The sequence below is a fragment of the Orycteropus afer genome, unplaced genomic scaffold (genome assembly GCF_000298275.1).
Source record: "Orycteropus afer afer isolate SDZICR_OR568_19922 unplaced genomic scaffold, OryAfe1.0 scaffold00403, whole genome shotgun sequence".
NCBI classification, from domain to species: domain Eukaryota; kingdom Metazoa; phylum Chordata; class Mammalia; order Tubulidentata; family Orycteropodidae; genus Orycteropus; species Orycteropus afer.
Window position 1 is genome coordinate 1,377,070 of NW_006921990.1, and position 19,365 is coordinate 1,396,434.

The 19,365-nt window shown below is 37.3% G+C and overlaps 1 protein-coding gene across 1 annotated transcript in view; it reads left to right on the forward strand.

Moving 5' to 3' along the window:
* NFKB1 (nuclear factor kappa B subunit 1) overlaps positions 1 to 19,365 on the forward strand; it is a 117,090-nt gene that overhangs the window by 1,157 nt on the left and 96,568 nt on the right. The window contains exons 2-4 of the mRNA XM_007953652.2: positions 4,911 to 4,986; positions 10,052 to 10,092; positions 18,709 to 18,807. Coding sequence (XP_007951843.2) covers positions 4,911 to 4,986; positions 10,052 to 10,092; positions 18,709 to 18,807 — 216 coding nt within the window. The remainder of the gene's footprint in view (positions 1 to 4,910; positions 4,987 to 10,051; positions 10,093 to 18,708; positions 18,808 to 19,365) is intronic.

Here is a 19,365-nt window from a genome sequence, read left to right on the forward strand (position 1 = left end):
AAAAAAAAAAAGTTGCCATGAAGTCATTTCTGACTGTGTTAGAGTAGGACTGTGCCCCTAGGGTTTTCAGTGGCTAAAATTTTTGGAATATATTGCCAGACTTTTCTTTCAAGACACTCCTGGGAGGACATGAGCTTCCAACCTTTCAGTTAGAGCTGACTCTTTGGGAGCAAAAAACTGTTCATTATCATTATTATACCAGAACTGTGAAGGGACACTAGTGTTCTTTTTTCATTTTTTCTCCTACCTTTTTTATTTTGAAAAATTCCAGTTCTACGGAAATGTTGAATATTCCAACAAACCTTCACATAAAGTTTCTGGTTATTCGCATTTTGCTTCTCCCTATCTCTTTCTCCATTTATAGATATACGTAACAAAACTCACTGCCATTGAGTTGAATCTGACTCCTAGCAACCCCTCCTTGGGTTTCTGAGGCAGTATCGCTACAGAAGTAGATTGATTGCTCAGTCTTCCTTCCGAGGAGTGGCTGGTGGGTTTTAACCACCAGCCTTCTGGTTAGCAGTCAAATGTCTTAGGCACTATGCCACCAGAGCTCTTATAGATAGATGTAATACACATGGGGTTGCCATGAGTGAGAATTGACTAGACAACAACTGGTTTACAAATATATATATATATATATATATGTATGTATGTATGTATATGTATGTATATATGAGTATGTATACACCCATATATTTGTGTGTGTGTGTGTGTGTGTGTGTGTTTTATGAGCCAGACTCTTGGGTAGTTAGTTGCAGGAGTCCCTGGGTAATACAGTTGGTTAAGCATTTAACTACTAGTGTTGCAATTCAAATGCACCCAGAGGCACCTCAGAAGAAAGGCCTGACAATCTGTTTCCAAAAGGTCACAGCTTTGAAAACACTATGGAACAGTTTTGTTCTGCATACATGGGGTCATCATGTATCAGAATTAGTTTTGATGGCACTAGCTACAACAAAGGAGCTCTGGTGGCATAGTGCCTAAGACATTTGATTGTTAATCAGAAGGCTGGCAGTTCAAACCCACTAGCCACTCCTCAGAAGAAAGACTGGGCAATCTACTTCCTTAGAGATACTGTCTCAGAAACCCAAGGAGGCATTGCTATGAGTCAGATCTGACTAGATGGCAGTGAATTGGGTTTGGTTTCTGTCAACAGAGTAGTTACACTGTGGGGAATATTAAAAATTTAATGCAATGATTTTAAGAAGTATTTAAAATACTGAGGTTTATTCATTCACCATTTGTTTATTGAGGAGATGAATTTAGAAATGTTGAGAGGTATCCTGTGATTCTGCCAGAGGGAAGACCAGGTCTATGGAGGACTGTTCACAGAAGGTCTGTTTAAATTGAGTTATGGAACATGTAATTGGCTAGCATAGACAAGGACAAAAGGAGGTATTCTAGGGAGAGGGAACATCAGGTACCAGGACACCCTAGTCCGATATTTACAGTCATTCCCTATTTATATTTTAGCAACAAACCACCTGAGAAAATAGATTTCCCAATTTTATGCATGCAGAAACTCAGACAAGAAGTGAAATACTTTTTAAGAGGTCTGGCATAGTTTCTACAGAGAAGAAACTAATACTGCTTTCATTATTCTTGGTTATGTTTTAATTGGTTTAGGAAGAATTAGTATGCATTGCCTTTGATGTTAAGATGGTTCTTTCGAATTTTATTGTAAAAAATGGTGATATAGGATAAATCTAGGAACTTGTTTGATTACAGTGTGAAAGATGTTTGGCTATTTGTGTTATCAAAAGCCTTTGTTTTACCTTTCACTTTTAATATGCTGTCGCTAGCAATTAAAGGCAAACTCTAACCAGTATTAGGGTTGTTTCTGCTTGGTTTTAAACCATGCTTTCCTGTCTACACACAGGAAATCTTATCAACAAGAGATGGCCCTTTATGCCACCGAAGAGTAAAACATGCTGAAAACACTCATTTTGAAAGTTTTTCTTATGTGGGCATTTTTGTGATCATCAGCAGCAGAGGTGGGGCATGTTCTGATATTTCCATTCTTGAGAGGAGAGGCCCTTGAAGTTTTTGTTTTGTTTTGTTTTCCCTTGCCATGAGCTTCATGGTTTACATTTCCTAAAGTTTACATGTTCTTCTCAGTGAGATCTCCTCAGTGTTTTAGTGTATTCTGGAATTTGCTCTCCATTCCTGACTTTACAATCAGTGCAAGCTGCAGCACAACACAGCTTCTCTTTTCTTTGTCTGAAGCAGAATGTGTGTCTCTCTCTTCTTCTCCTCTTAAGATAAGTGTTTTGCTTTCTAACTGGTCATTTTAGCCCCTTGTGGGACCACAGAGGAGTAAATTTTTTTCCTGCTAGTTTATCTTTTCTGCTCTGAGACTGATGAATATTCCCTATAAGGTAGAGCCCTTTTTACAATCACATTTATTTTTTATTCCTTATATTTCCTTTCCAGCAAACAATGAATAGCATTGATGAGCTTTGCTCTTAAGCATTGAAGTGGAGCAAGCATACTGTTCCTCAGTTAGAAATTTTTACTCTTCAAAATTGGATCTGAAGTATTCTTAAACAAACACTTCTTTTATTACTCTTGATTTAACTATACACACTAGATTCTTAGGTGCCCAAAATCACCAGTAATTTATTAATAAAGACAAGGAGGCAAATTGTACATCTCATTTGTTTGTTTTTTTTTCATACTAGTTCCAGCGCACTTAATAACTGTTGTTATATGCTGTCTTGTTGAACCCGACTCACAGCGACCCCTCCTTGGGTTTCTGAGGCAGTGTCACTACAGAAATAGATTGCCCAACCTTCCTTCCAAGGAGTGGCTGGTGGGTTTGAACCTCCAGCCTTGTGGTTAGCAGTCAAGTACCTTAGGCACTAAGCTACCAGAGCTAACTAGCACATTGTAAAAGAGTGATGTATTATTTGTTTCTGTGCTGTCCACACAGGATTCAAACAAGTGACTTCTTTAGACTGAAGCAAATAGCAAGTTCAGAAATATGAATTTAAACCTGAATGAACCAAGTAGAAAGAAAAATTTGTTCTTGAGATAAGAAATTATTAGTAATTATCTGGCTGTTATCAAGATAGAGTTACATTCCATCAAAATGTATTTCATGTCCAAGAACTAACTGATGCCCAGCTGCCAATGTCAACTACCCTGAGGGGCATCAGTGCAGGAGATCCTGGATAAGTGGGAGTACAACTTGAAACAAAACCCAAAATCATAAAAAAAAAAAAAAAAAAAAAAAAGACCAGTTTTGCTGGTCTGATAGAGCCTGGTGAGACCCCTAAGACTGTGGCCCCTAGTTACCCTTCAGGTGTGGAATTGAAGTCATTCCTAGGGCTTCCAGCCAAACAAAAGACAGAAATCTGGGCTGAGCATTTACATCAAGTAGATACACTACTTGGAGCAATCAATCATGGGCGAACAGAAGGGCAGTGTTTGCACAGGGAGACAGCTGGGGGCAGGCGGGAGTGCATGGGAGGGAAGGCCACAGGGAAGAGGTAACTACCGAAGGAAGTGGGAAGAGAGCTGTTACACTGGGGAATTGCAGTCAGTGTCATGAAACAAAATGTGTAAGAACTGCTGTATGGAAAATGAATTTGCTCTGTAAACTTAAATCACAATAATTTAAAAACAATGTATATTATACCCCTTGTATCAGTTAACTGTTGTAACAAATTACTGCATACTTCGTGCATTAATAGGAGCTCTGTTGGCACAGTGGTTAAAGCAGTCAGCTGCTAACCAAAAGTGGCAGTTCAAACCCACCAGCCACTCCATGGGAAAAAAATGAAGCAGTCTGCTTCCATAAAGATTTACAGGCTTGGAAACCCTATGGAGCAGCTCTACTCTGTCCTATAGGTTCGACACAATGTCTGAATCGACACAATGGCTGTGGGGTTTTTTAGTGGCATAAAGCAAAATGAATTTATTTTCTTAAAGTTCTGGAGGTCGTAAGTCTAAATTCGGCATACTGGTTGCATTCCTTCTGTTTCCTTGCCTTTTTCAGCTTCTAGAGACCACCTCATTCCTTGCCTTGTGATCCCCTCCTTGCATCACTCCAACCTCCTGCTTCCATTATCACATCTCATACACTATTCCTTCTGCTTCCCTTTCATAAGGACACCTGGATAATCCAGGATAGTGTCCCTGTCTGAAGATCCTTAATATAATCACATCTACACAGTCCCTTTTGCTATATAAATTCATTTCAAGTCACAGGATTGGAGATTAGTTATTAACATCTTTGTGGGGCCATTATTCAGCCTGCCATACCCACTATGTCTCAGCTATTTTGTATTGTGCTAGGAAAATAAAAGTGGGGAAAAATATGAGGGAACTCAGTGCTCAGTCATCAGCTCTTTGAACTATAAATTATATTTTCAGTTTTCTATAAATTATTCTAGGGCTGCTGTCTTTGTCTTTCAGGCCTTGAAATTAGGTAGCTACAATAGGGGTACATTTACCAGCATAAAAGAAATATATACACTTTCAGGATTATATTCATATGCTTATTTTCAGGGGCTTTGGAATTGATATAGCATTATATTTTTAAAAGAGTACAAGCTTCAAATCTTGCATTCAATAAATATTTTTTGAGTGTACAATCTGCGATGTGTACACTTGACCCAGAAGGTAAATTAATAAGATAAACCAGGTCCTTGCCTCTGTGGACTTTATAGCTAGGTTATTCTTCTCAAATCCCTTTGTCACATAAACATAGCCCAACCCTATGTAAACTTCAGTACACAAGAGAACCTGACTAGGTCTCATGAAAGTATTTTTAAGATCCTGATTTGAAATATTTTCATATTTTTGTTTTTGGCTTTACTTTGGTTCCTATAATTATGTTTAGGTGTTCCAAATTCAAATTTTTAATGCAGTGTTGGAAAAATAATGATTTTTCTTTTTTACAGATGTATCACTTGGAACCATTGAATCGTCCAATGTTTAACCCAGAATTATTTCAACCAGAGATGCCGTTGCCAACAGGTAAGAAGTTTATACATTTTTCTCATCCCTTATCCCTGTTGTCCTGTCATTTTGTTTTCAGTTTCTTAAATCAAGAATTTACAGGTAGGCTGTTTCAGAAATTCAGTGGTGTACTTAGAAAGGACATGGTAATTAATGGCTTAAAAATCAATCTTTCAATATATTTTCTTGAAAAATACTTACACAAAAATGTTTTTCCTCACTTACTCATTGAATGACTCATTACTAATAACTGCTAGGATGGATACCTGCTAGCACAGCTTAAAAGGAATTTCTTTACTTTGATGCTAAACTCTTGCTCTTTCCTCAGTAATGGAAACATTTTCTTTTTCTCCCAATCTTATTGTTTCTGGGTTCACTTTAACTCCCAGATTCAGATGAGACAATCTTCATTCTTCCCTTCTGTTCCAAAAACATATCTCCGAGGGCCTGTTGTATGCCAGGCAGTAGGGAAACAAAGTGTACAAAAACCATAAAAATCTCTCAGTAGAAAAATTACCTTTCTAAAGGGTCTTTAGCTTTACATTCTGGCCAATTGGGTAAAACTCATAATAGTAATCTTTTTTCTAACATGACTGTATTAATTATTCCCATTTGCATATTGTCTAATCTTATATGACTGATCAAAAAAATTTTTAGCTCATTTAGTCTCTTATATTTATTGGTTTATATATAAGCTCTATGTGTTGGTGTGTTTTATGTTCTGTTTAGCTCCTCACATCATTAAACCAATGTTCAAAAGCAATATGAGTGAATTATGGAGATAGTGTATAAAAGAGGGAGTTTTCTAATCATTGAAGTGAGACATCAGGCTATTTTGTTTACCTTGGACTTGCTTGTCCACCTTGGGAAGCTTTATCCAGTTTGTATTGTTCCTATTTAAAGTTGCTATTATTACTCTGACACTTATTTTTATTATGTTTTAGATCAGAATGCTTTTCTGCATTTTTGTCTTTAGCAATTCTAGTTCATGAAAGGGAAAAACTTATTTGCTGTACTTTCATCTTCACTGGCACAAGTTTTACTGCCGAGGTCTTTCTCTATTTACCACATAGAATATATATTTTTTTAAGCTATCATCTCTGAGATCTTACAAGGCGCTATCCAATTTGAGCTTCAGGTCCCTTTCCTGTGTGCAAGTAAATATCTTAGTAGCTTTTGTGCTTCCTGTGAACTTTTTTTTTCCTGAGGTCGAAATTATTTTCCTTAGTATTAATGCCTTATTGAAATTACAACAGCTGGGTTCTGCCTTCAGGAAATGTGCATATTTTAATGCCTGTGAATGCCAAATAATATCCTAGGCAGACATTAATGTTTTTATTCCTTCAAGTTTGTGGATATAACAATAGATGAGCAAAAGAACCATCTCGGGAACTATTCTGTTATCAGAGCTTCAAGTTGTATAAATTATTTTGCCATAATATTAGAACAGAATTTTTAAATTATACCTAAAAATCTTATTTTCCAGTTGTTATTAACCCATTAATTTTATCAATATATTTTTCCTTGCTGCCAGTTGTCTCTATTGCAGTAGCCCAAGTTTATAATCTAATATGTATAAAAATATTATTCACATATTAAAGGCATAGAGAGTTTACCTAAACCAATATTAATGTGTAATTTCATATGGATTTTTTTTTTTAACTCTTAGGTATTTCTTGAAATATGAAACCTTTCCTAGTTCTGCTACTTTTTGAAAACTACATGGAATGGGGTACTATTGTTAAATCTGTGTATTACACTATAATTTAAATTTTCTGCACAGTGGGATGTTACTTTCATGGAACAGAAATGTAGCCAAAGGAAAATTGACCTTAAAACAAATATATGCATATCAAATTTAATTTTCTAGTTGATTTAGCTCTTGAGTGTGTTCCCTGAAAGAGAAAAATGGTCCTATTTTACTAATAAAATTCCCAAACCTTAAAATTTCACATGTTTAAAGGAAATTAAATCTTATAAGAAAAACAATAGCCAAACTGCAAATATTTTTAGGAGAATTAATAAGAAGTGAGGCACTCAAAGTTTACTGTAAGTGTGCTGTGTTGTTGTTGTTATGTGCCACTGAGTCTAACCTGACTCATAGTGACCCCTCCTTGGGTTTCCAAGGCAGTATCACTACTGATAGTAGATTGTCCAACCTTCCTTCTGAGGAATTGCTGGTGGTTTTGAACTGCCAGTCTTCTGGTTAGCAATCAGGTGCCTTAGGCACTATGCTACCAGAGCTCCTCTAAGCATCCTCTAAATTTTCCATGGCCTCTTTTCCAAATGTGCTTTCTTAGAGGCCTATTCTCTTGATATACATTTAACATTATAAAGAAAATGTTTTAATGAGTATATAGATTATATTGTCATATAGATTGTATATTACTGTGTGCTGTTGAGTTAATTAGACTCATAGCAACCTAAAGTGACAGAATAGAACTGCCCCAATAGGGGGCAGTTAATCTTTATAGTAGCAAATGACCAAATCTTTTCTCCTGTGGAGGGCCTGGTAGGTTCATATTAACTCGCTGCTGTTAAGTTGGTCCTGCCTCATAGCAACACCTCCTTGGGTTTCCGAGGTGGTATCACTACAGAAGTAGATTGCCCAGTCTTCCTTCTGAGGAGTGGCTGGTGGGTTTGAACAGCCAGCCTTCTGGTTAGCAGTCAAATGCCTTAGACACTATGCCACCAGAGCTCCGTAAGTTCAAATGACTGACCTTTAAATTAGCACCCAAGTGCTTAACCCCACTGCACCATCAGGGCTCCCTAGGTTATATATGGTGGTGGTGGTTGTTATTTGTTAGACACTGCCAAGTCAGTTCTGATTCACAGTGACCCTGTGTGCAAAAGAACAAAATGCTGCATGGTCCTTCACCATCCTCACAATTGTTGCTGTGTTTGAGCTCAAACAGTATTGAAGCCACTGTGTCAATCCACCTCATTGAAGGTCTTCCTCTATCTTACCAAGCAAGATTGTATACTAATAGTGTGAGAATATTTTTATTTCTAATTTGGCTTTACTTCCTTATAAAAATTTAATTTTAGCCATTTTGTTTTAGAGTTTTTAAATTGTAATTTCTTTCCTAAAATGGTTTAAAATTTCTAGGAATTAATTTCATGCAGACAACAGAAGATACATTACCCAAATTATACTACATTAGCCAGTTACTCCCATATTTCAACCTGTGAATTTCATGAAGAATAACAGGAAACAATTATGTATTTGTTTCCTACAGTTCTCTAGCCTTATCCTGATTCATTGTAACACTAAGAAGATAAATTCTCTTCTAAGTTATAATTTACTCTTAATTTCAACCTAAAAGTTTGTCTCTTCTTCATGGATTTACTTATTTAAAATAATAAACTCACTGCCTTCGAGTTAATTCCAACTCATAGCGACCCCCATTGGGTTTCTGAGTTGGTAAATCTTCACTGAAGTAGATTGCCCCATCTTCCTTCCACAGAGCAGCTGGTGGATTTGAACTGCCAACCATAGGACTTGTTATTTAAGGGGGGTGATGAAAAGAAAGAAAAGGTCTTAAATTTCTAGTTGAGAGACCCTTCTCTCCTTCCAGCCAAACCTCCTGCCATTCAGTTGATTCTGACTCACAACGACCCCGTAGGACAGAGTAGAAGTGCTGCAGTGCGTTTCCAAGGCTATAAAACTTTACAGAAGCAGAGTGCTTTATCTTTCTCCTTCGGAGTAGCTGGTGGGTTCGAACTGCCAGTGTTCTGGTTAGCAATCTGTTGTTTTAACCACAGCACCATGAGAGCTCCTAGCTGAGAGACAGCAGACATTAAAATGGGCAAAGAAATATTTTAGAATTTTTTAGTAACAAATATCTTAATTTACATTCAAACAATTGAGAGACACCATATGCCTTCATTTACTGCAGAACTGTGGGTTATTATACTGTTGACATAAAAACTAGCTGGGGAGTTTAGGGACTTTCTCATGTTCAGTCAATTTGTATTTATGCTCTCAGAGGTTCTGATTTTCCTCTGAATTCCCAAAGTCAGATACAGTGGAGGTATGGATTAAGCTTTTATTTTTCATTGTTTTTGCAATAATTAATTGATGTGCTAACTTCAATTAAATTGTTATTTTCAGGATTGTATTTTAAAAAATACTCATGCTGTTTCTGGACAGAATTTATATGAGAGCACAGTATGAAAAAAATTTCATATAAATGTCTGAAGTATGGATTGATAAGAAGAATCCACCACGTCTGATTAATCATATTTAAGTGAGTTGAGGGAGGGAGAAGACAAGGTAGGCAGTTGAGGAATGAAGTTATGGATTTAGGTGTAAGGGAAAGGAACTGAATACTTAGTGTAAGGAAAAGCAGGTAACCTGAGATCAATGTCTGTGTATTGCACACATGCAAGTGCTAGCTCAGTCCCTTCTAATTTCACGTAAATCACATTCTTTTTGAGAAGGCACCCGGGAGTGGAAATCAGTGTCTAACCACGTGAAGGAAAAAGACCTTCATAGTGCCCCAAAAAGTGGTACTTACTTTTAATTGGTATGTGTGGCGTTTTAAGGAGCCCTGATGGTGCAGTGGCTAAAGCGCTCAGCTGCTAACTGAAAAGTCAGTAGTTTGAGCCCACTAGCTGCTTCATGGGAGAAAGATGTGGCAGTTTGCTTCTGTAAAGATACACAGTCTTGAAATCCCTGTGGGAAGCTCTCTGTTCTGCAGGGTCACTATGAGCCAGAAATTGACTCAACGGCAGTGGCTTTGGTGTTCTTTTTAAGATGCTTAGTTAGAACATATTAATTCTTGCCACCATATGCCTTCTGTTGGACTAGGCAGTGTGCCATCACTCAACATCATTCAACAAACATTTATTTATGATGGCTCTCCAAAGGTATAGAACTGTTGTTAAAAAAAAAAAAAAAGGATAAATTTACAATTTCAAAAGTGAAAGATAATATATCCTTGTGGAATTTTAGCTGAAATAACTGATTGAAACCTCTATTTAGAAACATAATTTCAGTTTTTTATTTATTTTATATTTTATACCAAATTTGAGAAGCCTCACAGTTTCTTTTGGTTTCTGTTTGTTGTTTTTGTTTTAGCAGATGGCCCATACCTTCAAATATTAGAGCAACCTAAACAGGTAAGAAGATTAAAGGGGTGGGACTTTTATTAAAATGTTAGATGAGTAAGTCTAATACTAAAATCTCAAGCTGAGTAATAGTAAATAAATTTTATGAAGGCAGTAGCTTATCTAGAAGCACAACAATCTTCCAAATTACATAACGACTTTATGCATCCTCCTTAAATTTCTCTTTGTCATTCTTAACCTGTCTCCACACACAGTATACAGTCCTGTAAATCTCTGGTTAATTACAGAGCCTCGGAATCCTGCTATCATTACCAGTTTAGCTTACAAGCCATGTCCAGATAAGGCATAGCTTATCTCTGTTTATTTTCATTTGCAAGGAAATACACATACATGCAGTTCACATATATTGAGTCATGTCCATGTGCTCACACATGTCATATTTAGCCTCTTTCCTTCCTTTTTGTAGCTTCAACCTCTAAAGAGCTTCTGTCATAAAACCTAAAATATTAAAATTAGCAGTAGGAGGTTGATTGAGTACTAAAATAACAGTTAATTCTGTTCCAACTGCTGATAGTTTTAGACTCAGTCTCTTTGGAGTCAGAAGAGAAGCATTTTATTTTTTCAAGCTCTCTTACCACTGGATTCTGTAGAAGGTAGCCAGGAATTGAAATTACCTCCTTACCATGATCTAACTCAATGGAAAAATATTTATTGGAAGTTGGATGAGACCAATACTTTGAAAAATGAGGAAAGAGAATCTTTAATATCTGCTTAAAGGAGATTTCAGTTGTTAGGAGATGGAGGTAATGGTATAGTCGCCTATAGAATGAGGACAAAATCAGGAAATCTCTGAATAGATGTGCTTTACCACATTCATGTGAAGCTGAGGATACCTAGACCTGCCTCTTACAGTTAAATTACTTAGTGTTCTAGTGCTGCTTTAACAGAAATATGATAAATAGTGGCTTTAAAGAACAGAAATTTGTTTTCTCATAGTTCAGGAGAATTATGGCATTATTATATATGTGTTTGGATTTGGTCAACATTTAAAGGATGTATATCTCTTATGTATGACCAAAAAGACTATCCTTACAAGGTCAAAATTACATGAAAGTTTGGATGTGGGAATAGGAAAGCCACATGAGTCTTTGGGGCATTATTCTAGTTGATTTTGGGGTGGTACACTCTGGCTCCATGGACTGCAAGTATGACTTCCTTACTTTCATGTCCAGTTCTGTAGCAGTGATTTCTCACAGGAGGTCACAAATCCTCCCAAAGGATCTCCCATTGGAAATTCATCCTCTAAAATCCCAGTAATTTGGCACCCTGGAAAATTTACTAGCCTATACAATCTGAGTAATTCATGAAACTGAGAAATCAACCAAAACTTATTTGTCTTCATACCAGATTAAGTATGTTTTCCAAATATTCATTTTCATAAGCATAACAGGAAAATTAATTTTAAAAATTATTTTCTTATCAAGAGCTCAGTAGTCTAAAGGAAAGATTAACATTTATGATTTCCTTGAAGGATTAATATGGTTCCAGAATTCAGAATTTAATTCACTGTATCTAGATAAGTAAAGCTCATGTGAAAAAAACAATGTATATGTTTACCAAACTTATATTATTTTGATGTCTGACTCCAGTGAAAGTAAGAAGGTTGTATTTAAGTCAGACTTTGTGACCGGATGGATATAGCCTTGCCTTTGAGGTTGAAGACTCATTTTAAGCAAATGGAGTTACTGAGATGAATAGTTGCAGATTGGCAGACCGTTAATCTCAGAAATGTAGACTCAGAAACACATCCAGACCATGCATTTGAAAACTTCTGATCTTCCGGGGGGTGGGGGTATGGGGAGCTGTTAGGAGTTACAAATTTTCATTTTCAGGTTAAAAATTCCTTTGCATAGGATTTAAGATAATTTTATAAAAAACAAAACAAAACAAAACAAAACTCACTCCCAGAGAGTCAATTTGACTCATAGCGACTCCTCCTTGGTTTCCACGGCGGTATCTCTACAGAAGTAGATTGCCCAATCTTCTTTCTGAGGATTGGCTGGTGGGTTTGAACCGCCAGACTTCTGGTCAGCAGTCACGTGCCTTAGGCACTACGCTACCAGAGCTCCCAGATACTCTTATGCGACCATGAATAATATGTATTAACTATTTTTTCAAACAATAAGCCAACTATTAAGGCTTGCCTCTTTACCTGTAGTTTAATATCAAACAAATAAGATATGCAGATATACATGAATCTTATTTTTCCGCTGCCCAAAAGGAATTTAGTGATTAAAGATAATGAATCGCTTTATTAATTTTTTTTTTTTTTTTTTTTAAATAAAGGTTAAAGAAATGTTCTTTTTTCTTCTGGGCCTCTTTACCACAGACTTTCCCCAGCTCTGACAGAGATGAGTCATGCATAGATTACTAATCTTTAGAATCCAGTTCTGCTGCATATTATTCAGTGTTAATTATCTAATACTGCTTAAAAACTGAAGTGGTGTTCAAATTGGTTAGCAGTCAAATAAATCTGTATCTTTATGGTTAGCCAGTTCTGGAGGCTCAATGCTATACATGCTGTTACTTTTTCACACTTTTAGAAATGTCATTTAATTAATAAAAATAAACTACAAAAGGTGAATTTGTAGCTTATATTGTAATATGAATTTTGTCAGTGGCAAAGCTGGGGAACTCCCCTTAAATGACTAATCTCACCTCAGAAGGCTTCCCTGAAAATGAAGTTTGGAATCTCTTGAACTATATACAAGATGTCAGCTTTTATGAGTTGACCATACACTGCAAACCCATGTACACCATAAGGAAATTTCCCAGATTAGGAAATTTATTTCAGGCCTTACTTCATTACATGGAAGGAAGATTGGGCAATCTACTTCTGTAACGATTTACTGCCTTGGAAACCCAAAGGGGGTTGCTATGAGTTGGAATCAACTCAATGGCAGTGAGTTTATTTGTTTTTTGGTAGTTCATTACAGACATATGTTAGTATTGATCCTCTTTGGAAGTTACCGAGTCTCAGAGAATATAGGAAAGTTATAGATGCTTCCCAGAAACTTAAAATGGTTCAGTGCTTCTGGACCAATCAGAGACATTTCTGCAAGATCCTACTAGGTATAATGCTACTAAACCAAACCAAATTAAACCCACTACTGTCAAGTCAATTCTGACTCATAGAGATCCCATAGGACAGATTAGAACTGCCCCATAGGGTTTCCAAGGCTGTAAATCTTCACAAAGGCAGACTATCACATCTTTCTCCTGTGGAGTGCTTGATGAGTTCACACTACCGACCTTTGGTTAGCAACCCACCGCTGTGCCACCAGAGCTCCTTGGTAAAAATGCTGAAAAAGGCAAAAATTTTATATTGGTCTATGAGATCAAAGTTGCTACGAAAACTTTCATGTTTAGACTTCTCGTAAGATGGAGGAATAGGCAGACAAGCAACACAGACCCTCTTCAACAAAGAAAAGAAGAACTAATTGACAGAGATACAGAAGATAACCCTGGAGCCCTGAGCTTTGAAAGGAACTATACAGAAGTGGATTAGGCACCAACTAATGGAAAAACCTGAATGAAAACAGTGAGTATAGAGACGATTGGAGCTGCAGACTGTCAGCTACTCTGACGGGACCAACAGCCTGTATAGTTCCAAGTGGTGTAGGGACCTGAGAATTCACCTAAAGATCAGCCCTGGTCACCAAGGGCTGTAGGGAACACTGTACTGGTGGCCTATGATTAGAAAGGGAATCAACAAGGAGGGACACAGCCTGAGATGTGGACTTTCTGCTGCCTGGAGGGTGCAGCCATTTTGATTGTTTATGTGGCAGCCACTTTGGATATTTAAAGTGACCCGAGGGTGCAGCCATTCTGAATGTTTACAAGCGGTGGCCATTTTGGATATTAAAGTGATAGCACTCTCATTTGGATTCCAGGGACCTAAGAATAGGCTCTGTTTGTCACAGTCAGCAGGGACATACAAGAGGCTGACAACAGGAAAGGAGACAGGTGGTGAGTGTATAAGTGCCATCAACTAGTGAATAGAGGAGTGCAACACAGTACCCTGCTTGTGTAGATAACATACAAAGAAAACAAAAATTGTGGGTAAGTCACTCCAACATGCAATCACCAATTAAATATAAACATAAAAACATCACAATACCTTAGAGACAACAGAGCATCACAATCCGTACAAAGAAGCGAGATAAAGCAGGAGGAACAAGGGACCAGGATACAGACCCAAAACACATCCCTGAGGAAGATGCAGCATTGGAACTCCCTGATAAGGCATTCAAAAGAATTATATTTAGTTATCTTCAAAGGTTTGAGAGGCAGATCAAGGAAAACACAGACAAAACCCTAAAAGAATTTCAGAAGAAAATACAAGAACAAAATGACAAAATCAATGAAAAATTAGAAATGATTCTAAATCTACAGATAGAAATCCAGATGATTAATACTAAATTGTCAGAAATAGATAACACACTGAAAGGGCAAAGAAGTAGAATTGAATCAATGGAAGACAGAATTAATGAGATTGAAGACAAATACCTGAATACTTCTTTAGAAAGGGATCAATCAGAAAAAAAGGTCAAAACAAAATGAAGAAAGCCTAAGGTTCATGTGGGATACTATCAAAAGGAATAACCTACATGTAATCAGAATTCCAGAACAGGAAGACACAAATAAAGCCACTGAGAAAATTGTCCAAGACTTGTTGGAAGAGAAGTTCCCTGATATGATAAAAGATAAGAATATATCCATTCAGGAATTCCAACAAACCCCAACAGGATAGACCTCAAAAGAAAATCACCAAGACATATCATAAACTCACCAAAACCAAAGACAAAGAAAGAATCATGAGAGCAGCATGGGAAAAACAAAAAGTTACCTACAAGGGGCAACCAATAAGACTAAGCTCAGACTTCTTGGCAGAAACCATGCAGGCGAGAAGACAATGGGATGGTATATATAAAACCCTGAAAGAGAAAAATCTCCAACCAAGAATTATGTACCCAGCAAAATTGTCCCCCAAATATGATGGGGAAATTAGGACATTTCCAGATAAGCAGAAATTAAGGGAATTTGTTAAAACCAGACCAACCTTACAAGAGATGCTAAAGGGAGTCCTATGGACAGAGAAGCAACAACAGCCAACAACAACTGACCATTAACACACATGATGATATAACCCAGAAACCAACCCAGCCATGGAAGCATCCAAAGTAAATAACCCTACAAGATTGTAAATGGGGAACCAGAGACATTAATTGACAAATGAGGACAACTACAACAAAAAAGAGGGATAAAACTGTGTCGTTACAGAAATTCTAGATGGTAGGGATGTCAATACAACTACAAGATAGAATGGACTGTTCTAAAGTTGGGAAGAAAACTATAAATCACAAGATAACCTCAAAGAAAAATGATAAACCTTCACATCAGAATAAAAAAGAGGACTGGCACAAATATTTAGCAAATACTAAAACAAGAGCAATGAAGGAAGTAATAACACGATTCATAAACAAAACGTGCTCAGCATAGAAAATTATATGTAACAAAGAAGTCAACACCACAAAAAAGCACATAACAAAAATGACAGCAACAAATTACATATCTGGCAAGGGACTTATTGCTTAAGATTTATAGAAAACTCAAATGCCTCAACACCAAAGGAATTAACAATCCAGTTGAAAAATGGGCAGAAGACATGAATAGACTTCACCAAGGAGGATACTCAGGTGGCCAGCTAATACATAAAGAGGTGCTCACAATCATTGGCCATCAGAAAGATGCAAATCAAAACAACGAGATACCATCTCATCCCAGCACTGATGCCAAGGTTCAACAAGACAGAAAAATAGCATATGCTGGTGGGGATATAGAGAGATTGGGACTCTCGTACACTGCTGGTGGGACTGTGAAGTGATGTAACCACGGTGGAAAGCAATATGGTGATTCCTTAGAAAGCTGGAATCGGAGATACAGTTTGACCCAGCAATCCCATTACTAGGTATAGCTAGAGAGGTGAGAGCCAGGACAGGAACAGATATATGCACACTCATGTTCATTGCAGCACTATTTACAATAGCAAAAAGATGGAAACAATCTATGTACCCATCAGTGGAGGAGTGGATGACCAAACTCCAAAGAATAATGTACAGTCTGCAAAACACTGCAGAATGTGGATGAACTTGGAGGACATTATGCTGCATGAAATAAGTCAATCAGAAGGACAAATACAGTATTAGTTCATTGTTGTGGAGGGTCAAGGAAAGGTTTCTATATGGAGGGAAACTTTCTTTGTTGGTTGCCAGGGGTGAGAGGGGAGGGAACACTGCAAAAAAAAAAAAAATGCATTGACCCATGTCACTTTAGTTTTGTGTATTTCTCTATACGTAAATCATACTCCAATAAAATGCATTAAAAAAAAGAAAAAAGAAAAGAAAATTAAAAAAAAGAAAACGTTCATGTTTACTGGGTCTGCAAAGATACTTGAATGTGACAGGGAACAAGGTTGTAGTTACTTCTTGGGCACAGCCTGCTACCCAGAGGGAGCGAGTAGTTGGACCTGTGGGCTAGGGACCATAATTGCAGGGGATGTGAAGCTCAACTGACATAACATACTACACGAAACATTGTTCCACATCCTACTTTGGCCAGTAGTGACTGAGATCTTAAAAGCTTGCAAGCGGCCATCTAGATGCAACAATGGGTCTCTTCTCTGAGGATTGCCTCAGTGTATACAACTATGAGACCAGAAGAACTAGATGGTGCCCAGCTACCACTGTTAACCACTTGGAGAGGGATCTATGTAGGAGATCCTGGATAGAGTGGGAGAACAATGTAGAACAAAACTCAAAAACATTAAAAAAATAAAAGGGACCAGATTTGCTGGTCTGATAGAACGTGGTGGAACCCCTGAGACTATGGCCCCTAGCTGCCATTCAGGTCTGGAATTGAACACACTCTGTGGCTTCCACCCAAACAAAAGACAGGCATGTGAGGTGAACATTTATATTAGCTAGATACACTCCTTGGAGAGAACAATCATGGGAGAATAGAAGGGCTGTGTATACACAGGGAGACAGCTCAGAGGGCAGGAGTGCATGGAAGGAAGGGCACAGGGAAGAGGTAACTATGGGGAGGAAGTGGGAGGGGAGCTGCTGAATTGTGGTAAATTGTAGTCAATGTCATGAGACAAAGTGTACGTGAGCTGCTATATGGAAAGTAAATTTTTTCTGTAAACTTTCACCCAAATCACAATTAAAAAAAGAAAAAGATATATGAGGTAGGAAACCCCCACTAGCAAGTACAGGGTGTGGGGTACTCCTGATAACCTAATAATTTAGCACTGTTTAATTGAAGTAGTCAGTGCCACAATAAAAAGAAATGAAACATGAAGATGTTCCTTAAAGCATGTTAACATGCTGTTCTTTTTGCAAAAGGGTGAATTTGGGTGGGGGGAGAACCTGCTTAAGTGACTGTGCAATTATAAACTAGTAACATTACTACAAATAGCTTGACATCATTTTAAAGCAGTTATTAGTTGAGTCTTTCAGGAAATACAATGAAAGTTCCCTGAATATGGTGATGAGATTCATTCCAAGAATTGTCCTTGTTTTATTCTTTGAATATAAATATGCATAATTACAATAAAATTTCTTTTGAAAGTCATCAAAAGTTAGAACTGGAGTAGAACTTGAAGAGTCTGCTTCTAATCTTTTCATTTGTATAGATGAGAAAAACATGGCACTTAGATGTTTATCAAGGAGCCCTGACAGTACAGCTATTAAAGCCCTCAGCTGTCAGCCGATCGGTTGGCAGTTCGAATCCACCAGCTGCTTCACTGAAGACTATGTGACAGTCTGCTTCCATAAATATTTCAGACTTGGAAACCCTATGAAGCAGTTCTACTCTGTCCTATAAGGTCACTGTGAGTTGGAATCGACTCCACGGCAGTGGGTTTAGTCTTTCGTTTAGATGTTTGTCAGTGCACAGTAGTTCACATATTAAAGAGTTCCAGCTAGCCCTTCATTGATTACCTGTAAAATTCCTGAGTCATCAAGAATATTTAAGGGGAATGTCTGGTTTTAGATTCACTTCGATCAGTTAACATACCCAGCATGAGCTTGGTTATATGTTGAGTAAGGTACACCAGATGCAGAGTTCAGTGTAGGGTGGATCTGCCACACTGATGTAATATGTTTAATGCTACATTTCTGTATTCCCCCTGGAGCCAACTGTAATCAGAGCTGATGAGGAATTCCTTAATATAAAAGTCAAAGAAGCATAATTTTCAAATAGCTTGGCAGTGGCAACTTAAGATAAGGAAGCTCTGATTCAAAGAAGCCTTAGTCAAGTCCAAACAAAAACTTAAAACTCTTCAGCAGTCTCCTCTCCACTCAAGCAGAGCATAAGAGATACCTCCTGGTTAGGCACCTGGCTTTTAGCCACATCTCACGGCACAGATATCAGTTATCAATGTTCTTAATAAGATCATAGGAAAAGTGATACTCATTTATAGAGACCCTTTTATATTTTTCTTCTCTCATCTGATACACATTGGAATTAGAATTCTGTAACTTTATCACTATAGTTGTTAATAAATATTTATCAAACTTGTTCACCCTATGTTCATCTTTGCAGAGAGGATTTCGTTTCCGTTATGTATGTGAAGGCCCATCCCATGGTGGACTTCCTGGTGCGTCTAGTGAAAAGAACAAGAAATCCTACCCTCAGGTCAAAGTAAGTTCCTGGTATCCTATGTGAATTCTGGAAGATTTGGTTTCGTAAGAGTGAAAACAAGGGACTGATTTAATTGAATACAATTTGCCTTTGCCCCTAAGCTGAAGTGTTCATATGATTATTGTAGTCTTTAATAGACATTTCTTTTTTAGTGACAGAGACGACAGGCATTAAAACTCTTCATGTTTCCATTAGTTGAAATTATTTTACCATTAGCTAGCATAAACCTTTACTATTATTTAATCATCATATAGATTTTTGAAAAACCTGTGAATACCCTGAAACTTAACGTCTTTTAAGGAAATTGCTTGATTTTAGCTCTTCAGAAATTTAATGAAAAGCAAAACAAATGACTAAGTATATGGATTACATAGTCTGTCGTTTAAGATCATGATCACATGGAGACCCTATTATCAGCTGTGTGGCTCTGAGCAGCTAGTCAAAAACTTTTTTTTTTAATTGTTATTTGGGTGAAAGTTTACAGACCAAATTCACTTTCCATACAGCAGTTCACATACACTTTGTCCCATGACATTGACCACAGTTTACCACAATGCA